We start from the raw sequence: 14,030 nt of genomic DNA on the forward strand, positions 1-14,030 counted from the left end.
CTCTTAAACTCAAATTGTAACATATGAGTTTGTTTCTACCTCCTATATTATCACTATTTACAACAGTATAATGTACTTGGAGAATTTTATTTTCTGCTTTCAAGCAGAGTGCTTGAAATACAACAACCTTATGAACCTTATTGCTTTCTTCCTGAATAACTGTATTCTTCTCACACCTGTTGCTAGTCTCATGATTTAGTTTTCTTTAATTGTATCAAAATACAATAGCTTTAAATAAAAATGCATGTCAAGACTTGTGACATGAATTACAAATATGGAATGTCATCTGCACTGTCATTACATTCATAATCTTAGAATAATTTATCTATCCTTGCCTTTCCATGTATTCCACTTTTAAAAATACTTTTTATTTTATCTTTTCTGGTACAATATTTACGCCTCAGAAATTGAAATGGAAAACATTACTTTTCTGTGGTACCATTTTGTAAATCATGCTAGAAGCATATAATTTAAAGTTGTGAACTCAAGCAGACCTTTTGCATGCAGACCATTCACAACTGCAGTACCTTTTACCATCACTAGGAGACAACGTAATTCATCAGCCATATCATGACACAACACCTGTCCTGTTAGCAGGACACCAAGTAATTAAGAAGTTGTATTTATTCATGTGACTTTCTCAAGACAATCTTGTCTTAATGCACCTGGTCTGAACCATGCAAGTGCTATCATTCTAGAATAAATGAAGTTTCTAACTAGTTAAATGTATTTTCTTTGGTAAAGGCATCCAAATAATATGTTCCATCCTTAAGGCAACTCAGGTTAGCTTTAGTGACACAGATGGACTAAATGTTTCTCAGTCCATTAATGAAGAAAACATTATTTTCAAAATGTTAGTATGAAACCAGGACTTATCACCTAAAAGTATTTCCTCCAACTCTGATATAGAATCAGAAGAAGAAGAAGGAAAAGTTAATTTCCTACTTCCTATTTCAGTTAAATCCACATCTTTATTCTGTAATTCAAATCTGCCGTTTTTTGTTGTTCCATTTTTTTCCTATTTCAACACTGAAATATTCCAGAGTATTTTCTACTCTTTAGAAAATTTTCTTCAGTGCATATTGAGCAGCTGTGGTGGCATTTTGACAATATTTTTACTCAATTATCCAGGAACTGAGGGAATAAAAATTAAGTGCCTAAAGATATGTACACTTTATTTTTTGCATTTTCCCATTTCTCAGAAACAATTTTCTTAACACCAGAATAAAATGTAAAAAAGTGGTACTCACAGCCTACTGTAACTGTAATTCCATAAATGTTCTGTTCAATCTGCCCATCTGCTAAAATGTTGCATGTCAGAGGAGTAGCTAGTGAAGAAGTGTCATTGAATGTGACACTGGAAACTGTTCTGTTTATTTCACGATACTGTTCTTTAGGTACCAGTCTATTTTTAATCTTCCAGATAATCTGACTGGCATAGATATTGCCAAAGTCAAGACAACTCTCATTCAGAATGCATAATGCTGTGAAATTGGAACCAAGGGCCAGTACAGGTGACTCCGGGATGATGTGACCACATGACTGCACAAGTCCACCTGAAGCTAAAAGGAAAACAAATTTCACATTTATTGAGAACAACACAGCATTCCCTAACCAATATTGCTGATACATCACTAGTGCAATGTTAAAAACACTACATTTGTCTAAGCAGCAAGTTAAGTAGTTTCCTGACAATAATAAAACTGAAATGCATTAGTAGACCACCATGAAGATTTGAGGGCAGAAACCAGCATAGTGCTCTTTAGGCTTTGCCAAAGCATTTCACCAAGCTGGGAAAGCTCTATTAATAAATAGAGGCACATAAAACAGAGAGGAGAGTCAAAGGTCGCGTGTTTGTATCTTTTGAAGAAGGAAGTTGTTATACTTGAGGTTACTCTTTTGATGAAAAAGTCTTTTCTATTAAGAAAGTTACCATAGGAAAATGGGGGTAAGTTTGCACCAGTGTTGTGGTGAACTAGCGTTAGAAGACTAGGTGTGTCTATCCTAACACACCTTACTTTCTGTCCCCAGCCACAAATATCTAGATAAAAAGCAAGCAGGTGCTTCAAATATTCGATATAACTAGCTCTATATCCTCTTGTATTTGAGACACAGAACTCTTACCATCAGGAGAACAAATATTCAACACCAGACAGAAGCCACAGGCCACCCAGTTCCACCTAGAAAACATCCTGCACAGAATTTCTGAAACAAGAGAAAGATATTTATTTTTAAATTTAAACTATTACTCTCTACTTTCGATCAATGTCAAAATCAGATTTGTCTTTGCTCTAAGATAATTTCTCACATATGCACATTTCTTTTCCTGGAAGTGTTTGTATCCTCTCATGTTAGAATGGGCAAATTGTTTCATTTTCTTCACTGCTAAAACAAAATCAAATGTTTACTTAAAAACCCTAAGATTGTTTAAAGCTGCTTTAATTACAAGTTTAAGAAATGTATCAGCTTTAGGTTTCCACACTATATATGAAAACAAACTTCAATGGTAACTCCGTAGGAGGTTCCATTAGAACACAGGGTATAACAATGTGGTTCAGGTTTTAAAATATAACCCTATGAATTTGATTATGGTTTTCATACTTACCTAACTTTCAAGGGCACTGATACAAAATCTTCAGACAAGGTTCAGAACAACTCACCACAAAACCACGTGTCTCATTCACAAGAGTGACTTAAAATACACTCAGGAATTACAAAGCACAATGCTTCCATATTAAGAACTGCTGTCTACTGTAGAAAAGCACTAATTAAGTCTTCAAAACTTTACAAGGGAGCTTGCAATTCCCCAAAAGCTGGAGTACATTTTATAACATGGTATTTATTTCTGTACTGCAACAGAGCCCACTCGTTCTCAAGTTTTGACATTTCTAGAAAACCCTTTAGAGATCCTGAAGCATTCAGATAGTAGCTTTCACCCCCACTGTTAGGAAGCCACTAAATGTGTTCTGGTTTTCTCAAATTACAGTTTTAAAGCAGCCCTAAACTACCAAAAGCAAGTGATCACTCTGCTAAGCATATGAGCTATATTATTTTTAGCTACATTTAGGCATCTTTACAGGAACAGGTAGATTGGCTTAGTGAAATAAGGCATTTAGTTCACAAGCTGATTTCTAGAAGCAGACTTCATGCTATTCTTACACCTAGAAACTTAACATAGGCTCTTGAGGTTTACTAAGATTTGAGAAGAGAGAGCCTAAGTTTTATTTTCCACTAACCTGACAGAACTTCTTTGGAAACGAATATTCTGAGCTTTACCCCATAAAAGGAAACTTGCTAAAAATTTTAAGGGAATTCCACAGTATTCTCTAGAAAGGAAAATTAATAAACTCCACTTACTATTATCAGAAGAAACTGCAATTTATGACAGCAAACATCCCTTTGCTTTGATTGCATGTAATTCACTTCATAAAAGTGACAGACACAAGGTATTTCACATATCTATATATATGTAAAACTAGACACACTTAAGCATGGATCACCCGCAAGCCAGAACCTCATTTCTTACACATCAACACAACTAAGCCATTTTTTCTTTACAAATAAAGATAGCGTAATGTAAAGAAAATCTCTACTCACAGGAACAACTAAATGAAAGCAGATCTCAAACATTTATAGCAGAATCTTTGTAGGGTTTGCCAACCTAGATGTCTTTCAGTTAGAACTAAAATAAAAGCCATCAGAATCACCTAGCAGTATCTTTATTTGCGCCTATACTTGTGAGTTCATTATTCAAAGCCCAGCAAAATTTCCTATACAGAAACTTTATACTATAAACATCGCTGATTGAAAGACTTGCCAAATATATTAACAAGCATTTGTTTGTCACTGGAAGTTTGTTAGTTAATTTTTTGACTAAATAACAAGTTGTTTGTCATCAGACTGTAGCTATATGGCATTGAGAACCAAAAAGCTATTAATTTTTTCTGTGTTCTGCTTAAGTGCTCTCACTGGGCTGGATATAACAACCACTATACTGCTTTAAATGCAATGTATATTTGGATATTTATTACAAGGCTACAGTGAAATAACTATATCAATTGATTCTTGCTTATTTTTGAAGTGTCCAATATCTGAAAAATAAGGTTTCTACCCACACATAAATTTTTGAATTAAAAAAAAAAATCCAACTAGTTCAGCAAATATTTATAAATTTGCATGGTGAATACAACCAAATTCTAAAGAGTATTCTCTTTTAGTTTAAATCACCAAATAATATCAGCACATAGAGGTCTACTTTAATGACTAGACTTGTGCTAACACTTACCAGAATACTGCTTGTTAACTAAAGCCTATTGAGCTCTACTACAGATAGATCTTAGGATTGGTTATTTCGAGCAAGATTAATTTAAATTATTTAATTGGAACATTTTGAGTTGCAGAAGATCTGAAACTCATCAGAAGCCTGAGGGCAACTACAAGCTAGGTGGAAGGAAGCAGGAGCTCTGCTTCACTGCTAATTGCCAAAAGCTGCAAAACAACAGCAGAAGCACCTTTCAAACTGAAGGGGAAAGAATGAAACAGATGTTAAAAGGAAAGTTTTTAAACTGTTGTTTTATTTCTCTCCCATTTGCATCATGATTCATGCCACCTTAGAATAACGGCAGGGTCACCTAAGCTATTACAACATTATAAAGTTACTGGCTTTCTGTTGGGTCATTATTTATTAAAGTCAAACAATATTCCCACAAAACTATTTACTTATTTTCACACCAGCAGTTAAGTGTAGCTCAGGTTATTAAAAACATACTGCAAAGCAACTGAAAGAATAAATAAATAAAAAGCAATAACCAACTTAAGAAGTAAACAGTAATACATAATTATTACACATTTTTGTCCTAAAGTATTTTTTCACTGGAAATTAAAATTAATTACTATTTTTTAATATAAAAGCCACTTCTATATTCAACTGTCTTCCAGACTTGAAAAACAACATTTCAGTTGTTCCAAGCAGATTAATTCACATGTAAGAGACTGAAGTTCCTACAATCTCTACTACTTTGCCCCTTTGGAAGGTTTAGCAATTGTTTTGAGGGAGCCGATAAGCCCTCCACAAACCATACGACTCAATTCCACTGCAATCAGCTCTTAAAAGGCAAGAGAATGGGGCTTCATGCTCCATCACCTGCAAAGGAGAGTTAAGTGGAAAGCCACCCACCTCCAGTAGGAACCAAGCAGCTGAGACTACAGTGCCAAAGCCACGATTCAGCAAATATCTGCTTTAGGCTGTTCTGACGTATTTTACTTACCCCTACCCCCACCGATCAATGCGGTTTGAAGAAGACTGAAGCTACACACCTCTAAACCCACAAAGGAGCAATTACAACCCCTTCTAATGTGTGCTATTTTTAAAAACATTAGTGTCTCTGGCTTTTACAAGACTGATTCTTAATTGAAATTTAGTTCTAGGGGAAAGATCCAGAGTTACACTAGACACTTCCATCCATCCTGCCTACCTCAAAACCATAAAGGAAATGAAAAAAAAAAAAAAAAGTGGGACTTAAAACTAACAAAACAAGGAGCCATAATTCAAATTAGAATGAGGAAAATACTTCTATGCAAACTGGTGTTTTCATATCTGAGTGTGTAAAAATGATCCGGCGAAGACAGTGCAGAAACCCTGCATATAAGCTGCATCAAACCTTAAAAGATAGTGCCATCATTCAATAGTAATGCTAAACACTAACTTGTACACAACTCACAATTTTAAGTCAGACTAAGCTGTTACTCTAAACAAGAGAAAACTAATTTTTTTTCAGTCCTTATGCACAGCTTAACACAAGTTTTACATTTTACTGACTGGTAGAGTGCATATATATATATATACATACATATATATATATATACATACATATACACACACATATATATCTAAGGTGAAAGCTGAATCCAATGCTGAATGAACACTGAAACAGCTGGCCAGTTCAGATGCTTTCTATTAAAAACAAACAAAACCAAATAGCAAAACTAACTATGCAATCGTTATATGTAATTGTTGTGGATCACTAAGTGAAGAGGCAAGGGAGAATGAGAAAGAAACTGACTTCAGAAGTTTGCCAGGTTGTTCTCATGGTTTAGTGCCCAAAGACCAAAATCCATCAAAATACTCTGAATAAAACCAACAGGGTCTATTTAGAATGCTGCTGGTGACAGTCCTTAACTCATAGAAAATAAATTAACTCAAAGTGGAAAAAAAAAAAGTTAAAATGCTCTGATTGTTTCCATAAAGACAGACTGCCACGAGATATGCCATGAGATCATCCCATTTAATATCCAAATCAAATGGGACTTCTATTATTCTTCACATCCTGCAGCCATTTTGAAAAGAAAGCACTAGGGCTTTATGTGTGATCCACAAATTGATGCTTCATGCAGTGCCTATGAAAAGCTAATAACCCTAAAAATCACACCTTATGTGCGCAAAGTAGCAAGTGTTGAGTTTTAATATCAGCCTGTGACCAATAGTTTCTGAAGTAGTATCAGGCTTTCATGCAAAACATGTATCACTACTTATTCTGAGCAAGAGAGAAATCTTAAAAATTCATCTTAATTCATAAATCATGAGACCTGCCCCAAAAGGTACACAGGGATATGCCATTATATAAAGGGTTATCTCTCAATTTCAGAGAAGTCGCAATTCCTGTCCAGGTGACCTACAAATCACCATGTCAGTTTAAAAAACTATAGCTAAAATAACATGTACTTGCCAGCAAAGCCAGCTTGGAAGTCAGGAAGTATAGATAACACCACAACCACCACAGGAAGGTGTTCAGTCTATTAAGGCTCATTATCACATCAATCACAAGAGACCAAAGGTTGCGGGAAAATGGATTTACAGAAATTCCTCACAAAAAAAAGAAGACCTATGTTTACAGCTTCAAGAGGTAATCTGTCACTAGGAATCCACATAGCTCAAGCAGACAGAACCAGGGATGCTTCACAAAGCAGCTGCTCCTTGAGGTTTTATAACAAGCCAGACTGTTCTTAAAGCCATCTAAAAGCTGCAACTATCCTCAAGGAATTTTGATTACTCAAACCGTAACTGCTTTCTAATTAAGCGTATTTCATCTCTAAGCTTCCTTCCTTCCTCCAAGCTTACTTCCTTCTTGGAAATATTTATGAGACTCAAGAAACACCAGACACCTCTAAGACAAGCACTTGAAAATATGTAATGTTATATGAACACAACATTATGTAATGCTATATGTAACATTAATGTAATGTTATATGAACAGAATACTCTGAAATACATTTTTGTATTTAAAATCTCTATATACAAATGACATCTCTATTCCTTTCACCATCTAACAAAGTCATTTCTCTACTGTATACTTATTCCTCTGCCTCTAGAAGGAGGCTTACCCTTGTAGTTTTGATAGGGCCTTCAGAACAAAATATATACACAAAAAAAAGAAAATCAAAACAGGTACAAAGTTAAAAATTACTGAAATTCCTAACTAGAGGCACCAAATATTTGCTTGCAATAATTGAGTTCTTTCTGGTACCTTCTTAAAACTGTAAATCAATTTCTCTGGAACACTTCAGAATTTTCTGACAGCTAGCAAGTAGTTTTAGTTCAAAAATTATATTAATTTATACAGAGTAATGTCTTAGCACTCAGTGTTTGCATTTTGAAATCAAACCTTCCAGACGGATCACAAACAGTGCTGCTTCTCTAATCTAGACAGTTCTTGCTAATACAAGAATAACTGATTAAAAAATGGCCAGAAAGGTTATTTAATTTCACATAACTGTGTGAATGCTAATCCTCCAGACAAGCAGCATGGGAACAGTATCTCCATTTGGTGTATCACTTACAGATGTGCATATCTATCTATCTATCTTTCTCCTCCACTGAAAATATTTATCTATTGACTTTACGTGAAGCACCACATTTCCAGACATATAAACAACATCCAAACAATTACTTCGAATGCTCAACTGCTAGGAGGTTATCTCAAATTTTCATCATCCACACTTACATTCTTATTTTGCTACACCAACATATAGATAATTTGTTCAGAAGTTACATGCTTTGAACAGTATATTCTACATGCCTCTGAAAGTAACAGCATGTAGGAAGCATAAATGTTATATTTCTACAGAGAAGAGGGTGTAAGAAAAAATATCTTAACTCCCAATAATATCCAATTTCTTGGGAAGGTTGTGGATTCCCTTTCCCCCTCTGTGACAGATCACTAACGACAGAGCTATAACCCCACACAGTTCCACTACCTGGTAGTAGAACTACAACTATGTGTAGAACTATGCCTTCAGAATGCCTCAGCCGTAACAAGCAGCCACCAGCTGGCAAACCCCTAGTCAGCCTGAAACAAGCACGAAAACTGAGACTGGGAATTATTCCCCTCAATCCTGCCAAAACACTTGGCAGCCTGCTTTCCTTTGTGCCTCAGTTTCATCATCCGAGAGATGAAAACGATGCCGATTTTTTTTAGGGAAAGCGTCGGAGCCCCACGACAGGGATGACTGGCGCCCAGGACCACATGGGAAGCAACCAGACGGCCACTGTACCCGCTTCTCCCTAATCCCTCAGGGAATCCCCTCCACTACTTGGACCAGCAATAAGACAAAGTGTGCGTATCTCGCAGGGCAGCAGTTTTCTACCATCTACAGGCAACAAGAGCCGCCACTTGCGGAGACGGCGACAAAACGCAAATCTCTTCATCAAGGAAATCCGTGTCGGTGGCACAGCCGCGCTCATGCGACAAGCGACAAAGCCGAAAGACGCCGGTCCCGCGAGGGTCGCGACACCGCTGGCAGCCCGGACGGCCAGCACCAAGCCCCACCGCTCTGGGGAACAGCGCGGGCAGCCCCCAGCCGGGGCAGGGCTGCGGAGGGGCCCGCCAGGGGCTCGGCCCCGGGCTCGGCCATGCTGCGCTCTGAGCGTCACCGCCGGCGCCGGCCAGGGCAGGCTGGACACACCAGACACCGCCGCGGGGCACGGCTGGCGACCGGCCCGGGAACCGAGTGGCGCAACACTGCCGCGCACCCGCCCGCCCCGGCCCGGCCCGTCTCCCGGTCAGCCCTGAACGAACGCCCCGCTGCCCCCGCCCGGGGCGCACGGCCCGGAGGAAAAGGACGGCCCAGCACGGTCCCCGCCGGCGGACGGCCCTCAGGGAGAGGACACGGGGGAGGGGGGAGGTGGAGGGTAAGGAAAACCCCGCACACCCCGGCTCTTACCCGGCGCCGCCGCCTGCGCTCCGCGGCCCCTGCCCCTAAATAGCGGCACAGCCGCCTCGCGCCATCGCGCCGCCGTCCCGCACGCGCGGCCCCGCGCCCGGTCACGCTCCCGCCCCGCCCCAGCCCCCGCGCGCCCTTCCCTCCTCCTCCACCCACCCCGCCATTGGCCCGCGGCTCTCATGACGTCACCGCACGGGGGCGGGCCCGCAGGAAGGGGCGGGGCTTCCCGTAACGCGGCGGCCGGTGCCAGGATGCCGGGGGCGCGGGGGGCGGGAGCGAGCGGTGCCCCGGCCCCTGCTCCGGCCCCTGCCCGTGCCCCTGCCCGTGCCCCTGCCCGTGCCCCTGCCCGTGCCCCTGCCCGTGCCCCGCAGCGCGGTCCCGGCGCGGTGTGTGCCGCTGTGGGCGGCAGCCGCGGGACGCCCGGCTGAGCCCGGCCGGACCCTACCCGCGCCCTGGTCGGCCCGGCCTCTGGAAGCTTCTCCTGGCCCTCGCCCGGGCGGGCCTGCGCGGGCGGCGCGGCGGGGGTGTTGTGCTGAGCAGGCCTGAGGAGCCAGCGGCCTTCCCGGCGTTTCGCAAGACTCCCTTGGGAGTACGGGCGGCTGTAGAATGCTCTTGTCAACAGCTGCCGTGCGAGCAGAGCGCTGCGAGCCAGAGCGGTCTCGATGTTTCAGTCCCCGAAAATCGGTCAGGATTGCAGCCCCTGAGAAAGGTGTTTGTGGAAGGCTAGGTTGCTGAGGAATGGTCCTCAATATAGATCGTTGATGTGATCATGACCCACCTTATACTTGGACATTTCTTCATGCAGTAGCTCTGAAAAGTTATTTTTGTAAATCAAAATAATGTCCTCTAAGATGCTTTCTTCATTCCAGATTAATTTCTTCTCTAGTTCATGAGTAAGAAGGAACAGTGCCATGCCACAAACTTGGTGCTGAGAGTGTTAAAGAAGGCTAATGATACAAGACATCAACTGGAGTTTCTTCCTGCCAAATGCTTTAGGGTTTTGCCCCCTTAGTTCTTAAGTTATATTTGGGCTCAAGTAGGATATGAGGTATATTACACTTCTAGTTACATCTTTAGACAAGTGGGCAGATTGGCTAGATAAAAAAGACATCTAGTTTAATACCCTGTTTCAGGCACTGACATGAGCTGCTAATAAGACAAGATTCAGAACTTTGGAGAAAGACAGTGGAACATAGTTTGATTCTCACTGGATTTTGTACCAGTCTCTGATTATGCTTGGTGTACTGTCTCAGATGGCTTAATATCCGACAAAAATGTTGTTGCTAATTCTGAAAATGCTGTATTTTTTCTATGTAGCAGAGTAAAGCTGGATGGACACTTTTAAATAGTCATTTAGTTGCTCTGTTTTCCTAACAACAAAGTTGTCTGTACTTACATAATTTCTGATAGGTATTTATCTAGGCTGCAGATTAAATTTATTACTTTATGTTCCTGTTTGCAGCTGATGCTGTCTAGTAACCTTAGATACTGTAGATATTGCTGTTTTCTCCCATTGGTGGTGTCTGCACTCAGTGACTCAATCCTTCCCATTTCCTCCTACAGGACTTCTGGTGTTCAAACCTTTCCTAAGGTATCAGGACAAATGACATCTGCAGAACAGGTTTCACAGTTTTTGCAGAATGACAAAAGCATTACAGTTGGTCACTTTTGCTTTCTCACCAGATAATGGTTAGTATGTTTGTGTCTGCATTGATTCTGGGTTACAGTTTGAGGCTGTACAAGTACATTTTGATTGTATAATGGGTAAATTTCAGTGTGCATGGATATGCCTGTTTCAGCATCCTCAAAAAATGACTTTTTGTCAACAAAACTTTAAGTGGAACCTGGCTCTAACTAGAAGGACCAAAAAAATAATGTTTTTTTCTCGTTTTAGCATGTCTTTTGTCTCTTGTAGGATCACTTGAGTTCTGCTGCTAAATAGACATTCCAGGAGCAGACTCTTCACTCTCCTCCCTCCCCCAGCCAACAGAAAGCCTCTTATGACATTCTTATTCTGAAATCCTATAGCCTGAAGCGATTCCTGGTATATTGCCAGAACTTGTAGAACAACCTTCCATCTCCCTTCACAACCAGTCCTGTGACAGGCTTCACTTAATATATGACATGCATTGTAGCTCTTCAAATAAGCAAGAGATTGTGTATTTCACAGACTATCTGTGGACTCTGTAAAACTATGTACACATATCTGAAGTTGTGTCGAGAAACAAAATAATTTCTTTGCAACAGTACTTAATTTTTCTGTATTGACACAGAGTACCATTTTTCATTAACAATTTAGTTGCCAAAAATATTATTGTTTTTAGACACCAGCCACTTTCTGGTACAAGCAGGTAAAAAGTTAATAGCATTTCAATTGCCACTGCATAGAATCAGGACATTTGGGATTGCTAGTAAAGAAGAGAATTAAGCCATTCAAGCATGTTGTGAAGTGCCTTTTCTGCACATAGATGATTTCCTGGCAAGACTCTTTAGTTTGATTTACTGCTTCACAGTCTTCCCTACCATTATATGGCTTTATACTGTACTGTGTATGTAGTATAGTACTGGTGTATAGGTAATATAAACACCAGTTTATAAATTCATTTCCAAATACTGAGAGAAATTAAAAATTCTGACCACATTTTTAAAATGTTCGTGACAGCTAGCATTTTAATCTGCACATTGAATAAAGCATTACATTAAATGTTTATTTTATATATTTAATTAAATGTTTGGTCATATATTCCCTAAATATATGAGGCAGGAATAAAAGAAAGCTAGTTGTAGGAATTGGAAGGTCTTTGATATCAATTACCCTCTGGTTATGCACACTGCAATTTATATTCCAGCATAGTGCTCACATCAGGGCTATATGGGATATTTCCAAGCTCTCGTGATACACAGTTAGGATATCAGTCGGTGAAGCACGCCTTCACATCCTCTGCTTTCTCCTCCAGAAAGAAGGAGATGGCCTGGAAGTGTAGAGATGGGCACCAACACTTGAAAACGTAGCTGTTGGCAAAGGTTGATAGCTGTTCAACTGTGGGAGCAGAGACATTTTTGGAGAAGCTGTTAGAGAATGCTGAGGAACCAGATTGTACCACACTATGGATATTTTCAGCGGTTTTGTAACAAGTTGTGAAAAAATTTTCAGTCTACATGATCCACTGAATCTTAAAATAGGTGAGCCACAGACAGGAAGAATCTTTCTGGCATGTATTATTATCTTGGTATAAGGACATGGAGCATCAGGGGTGTGAAAAGATTCCTCACTCTCACTAAATATGGGGTTTTTTTGGTAATGTATGACTCTCAGAACAGGGATGTTGGGAAAGATTCTCACAGTAAGAGAGAAGCTGAACAACAACACCCTTTAATGGCAACATTCTGACCCATGCCAAGACATTTTCTGTGAATCACTCTGTAGAACTATTTGCCTGGGAGGTTCAGTAAAATATATGAGCCTCTTGCTGAAGTGATAATGTTGTCTCAGCTTGTATCACTTCTGAGCTTGAACTTAGAATCTCCGCTGTCTAATGTTCTTTAACATGAAGAAGAGACAATTTTTTCTCCCTTTGACCTGAATGGTCAGAACAGTAGCAGACTGTTGCATTGAAGCCACAGTCTTGTAGGTCAAAAAGTCATGGTGAAGTCCTCTGAAGAGGTAGGGAGGAGAGAGCAGCAAGGAAAAAAATGGCTGATGTAACTTTTGGAAATGATTTAATGACAGTTACAGCACTTCACAGCCTTTTAACTTACCAAACATGAGTAGCTCAGTGGCAGCAAAAAATGGACTTTGCAATTCACTACTTCTTCTTGAGGGAGATGGGAGCATACTAGTTTTCTTTGAGAGCAGGTAGGTGTTTGTAATTTGTGTGACAAACAAGTAAAGTTCACTGAGCCACAAGCAGTCATCATGGCAACCTTGTATGTGCAGCTGGATGCCTGACGGCATCTCTTTACAAGAGAGTGAGTGATGCATATTGCAACAGGACTGACCTCATTCCTTAGCATTGCTATGCCCAGTGAAAGGGCATAAAAACTGAGATTCTGGGCAGGACCTTGCAAAATTCAGCCAGCATCTGTAGAGCTTCATCAGGACTTCAGAAGTTCAGGAGAATCTTGTGATCAGTGGGAGAAGCTAGGAATGGTGATAGCTGACTCCTCCACATGTGATAGGAAAGCTTTGGATTGCTCATGAGGGCTTGACCTAGTTCTTTCATTCTGATTATCAAAAATAAGAGTGGTAACACCATGAAACTGCAGCCTGGCATACAGAATAGAAAACAGATTGGTTATAGCCCACTTTAAATTAATGGCACATCTAATGGAGCAGTGTGCCTCGCAATCTGCTTGTTTTTCTGCAGTGGAAATTACAGAGCTAATGACATTTGAGACCTAGACTGGAAGCTTTGACTGATGGAACATGTTGCTAGGGGGTGTTTTTTATGAAAAGATAATGGGTAGGATAATCAGAAAAAAAGTGGTCTGGTCTTCACTGGAGGAACAAAACCAAAGGTGAGATCAGAAAAGGAAAACAAATATTAAATTTCAGTGAAGATAAAAATACTGTAAAGGATTAAATTGATCAAACATGGAAAATGGTTCAGTTAGAATGAGCAACGCAGTTCACTGAGAAGAAATGCTTGTTCTGAGCTAAGGTGAGGTGAAGGTGTTATGCTGCAGTTTCTTACATGACATGGGAGAGCTGTCCATGAATTTAATATGCTTCTTGCAGCTGCTGGAGTTAAAATGCCTTTGGAGTAATTCTGCACACACAGATCAGAATGTGGATGTGTTCTTAAGGCAGA

At 40.1% G+C, this 14,030-nt stretch overlaps 1 protein-coding gene across 3 annotated transcripts in view; it reads right to left on the bottom strand.

Annotated features, from left to right (window-relative positions):
• The window catches only part of IL6ST (interleukin 6 cytokine family signal transducer), a 33,334-nt gene extending 23,780 nt beyond the window's left edge, over positions 1–9,554 (bottom strand). For 2 of the 3 annotated variants that reach the window (XM_039709972.1, XM_039709971.1), the window contains exons 1-3: positions 9,220–9,554; positions 2,125–2,205; positions 1,251–1,562 (exon numbers count right to left, since the gene is read on the bottom strand). In XM_039709972.1, coding sequence (XP_039565906.1) covers positions 1,251–1,562; positions 2,125–2,205; positions 9,220–9,400 — 574 coding nt within the window. In that variant the 5' untranslated portion in view covers positions 9,401–9,554. Of the gene's footprint in view, positions 1–1,250; positions 1,563–2,124; positions 2,206–3,236 lie in introns of all 3 variants that reach the window. The other variant, XM_039709973.1, reaches the window with a different exon arrangement.
• Between the last annotated feature and the right edge of the window lie 4,476 nt (positions 9,555–14,030).

The sequence above is a fragment of the Passer montanus genome, unplaced genomic scaffold, assembly GCF_014805655.1.
Source record: "Passer montanus isolate IOZ18808 unplaced genomic scaffold, ASM1480565v1 scaffold22, whole genome shotgun sequence".
Lineage (NCBI taxonomy): Eukaryota > Metazoa > Chordata > Aves > Passeriformes > Passeridae > Passer > Passer montanus.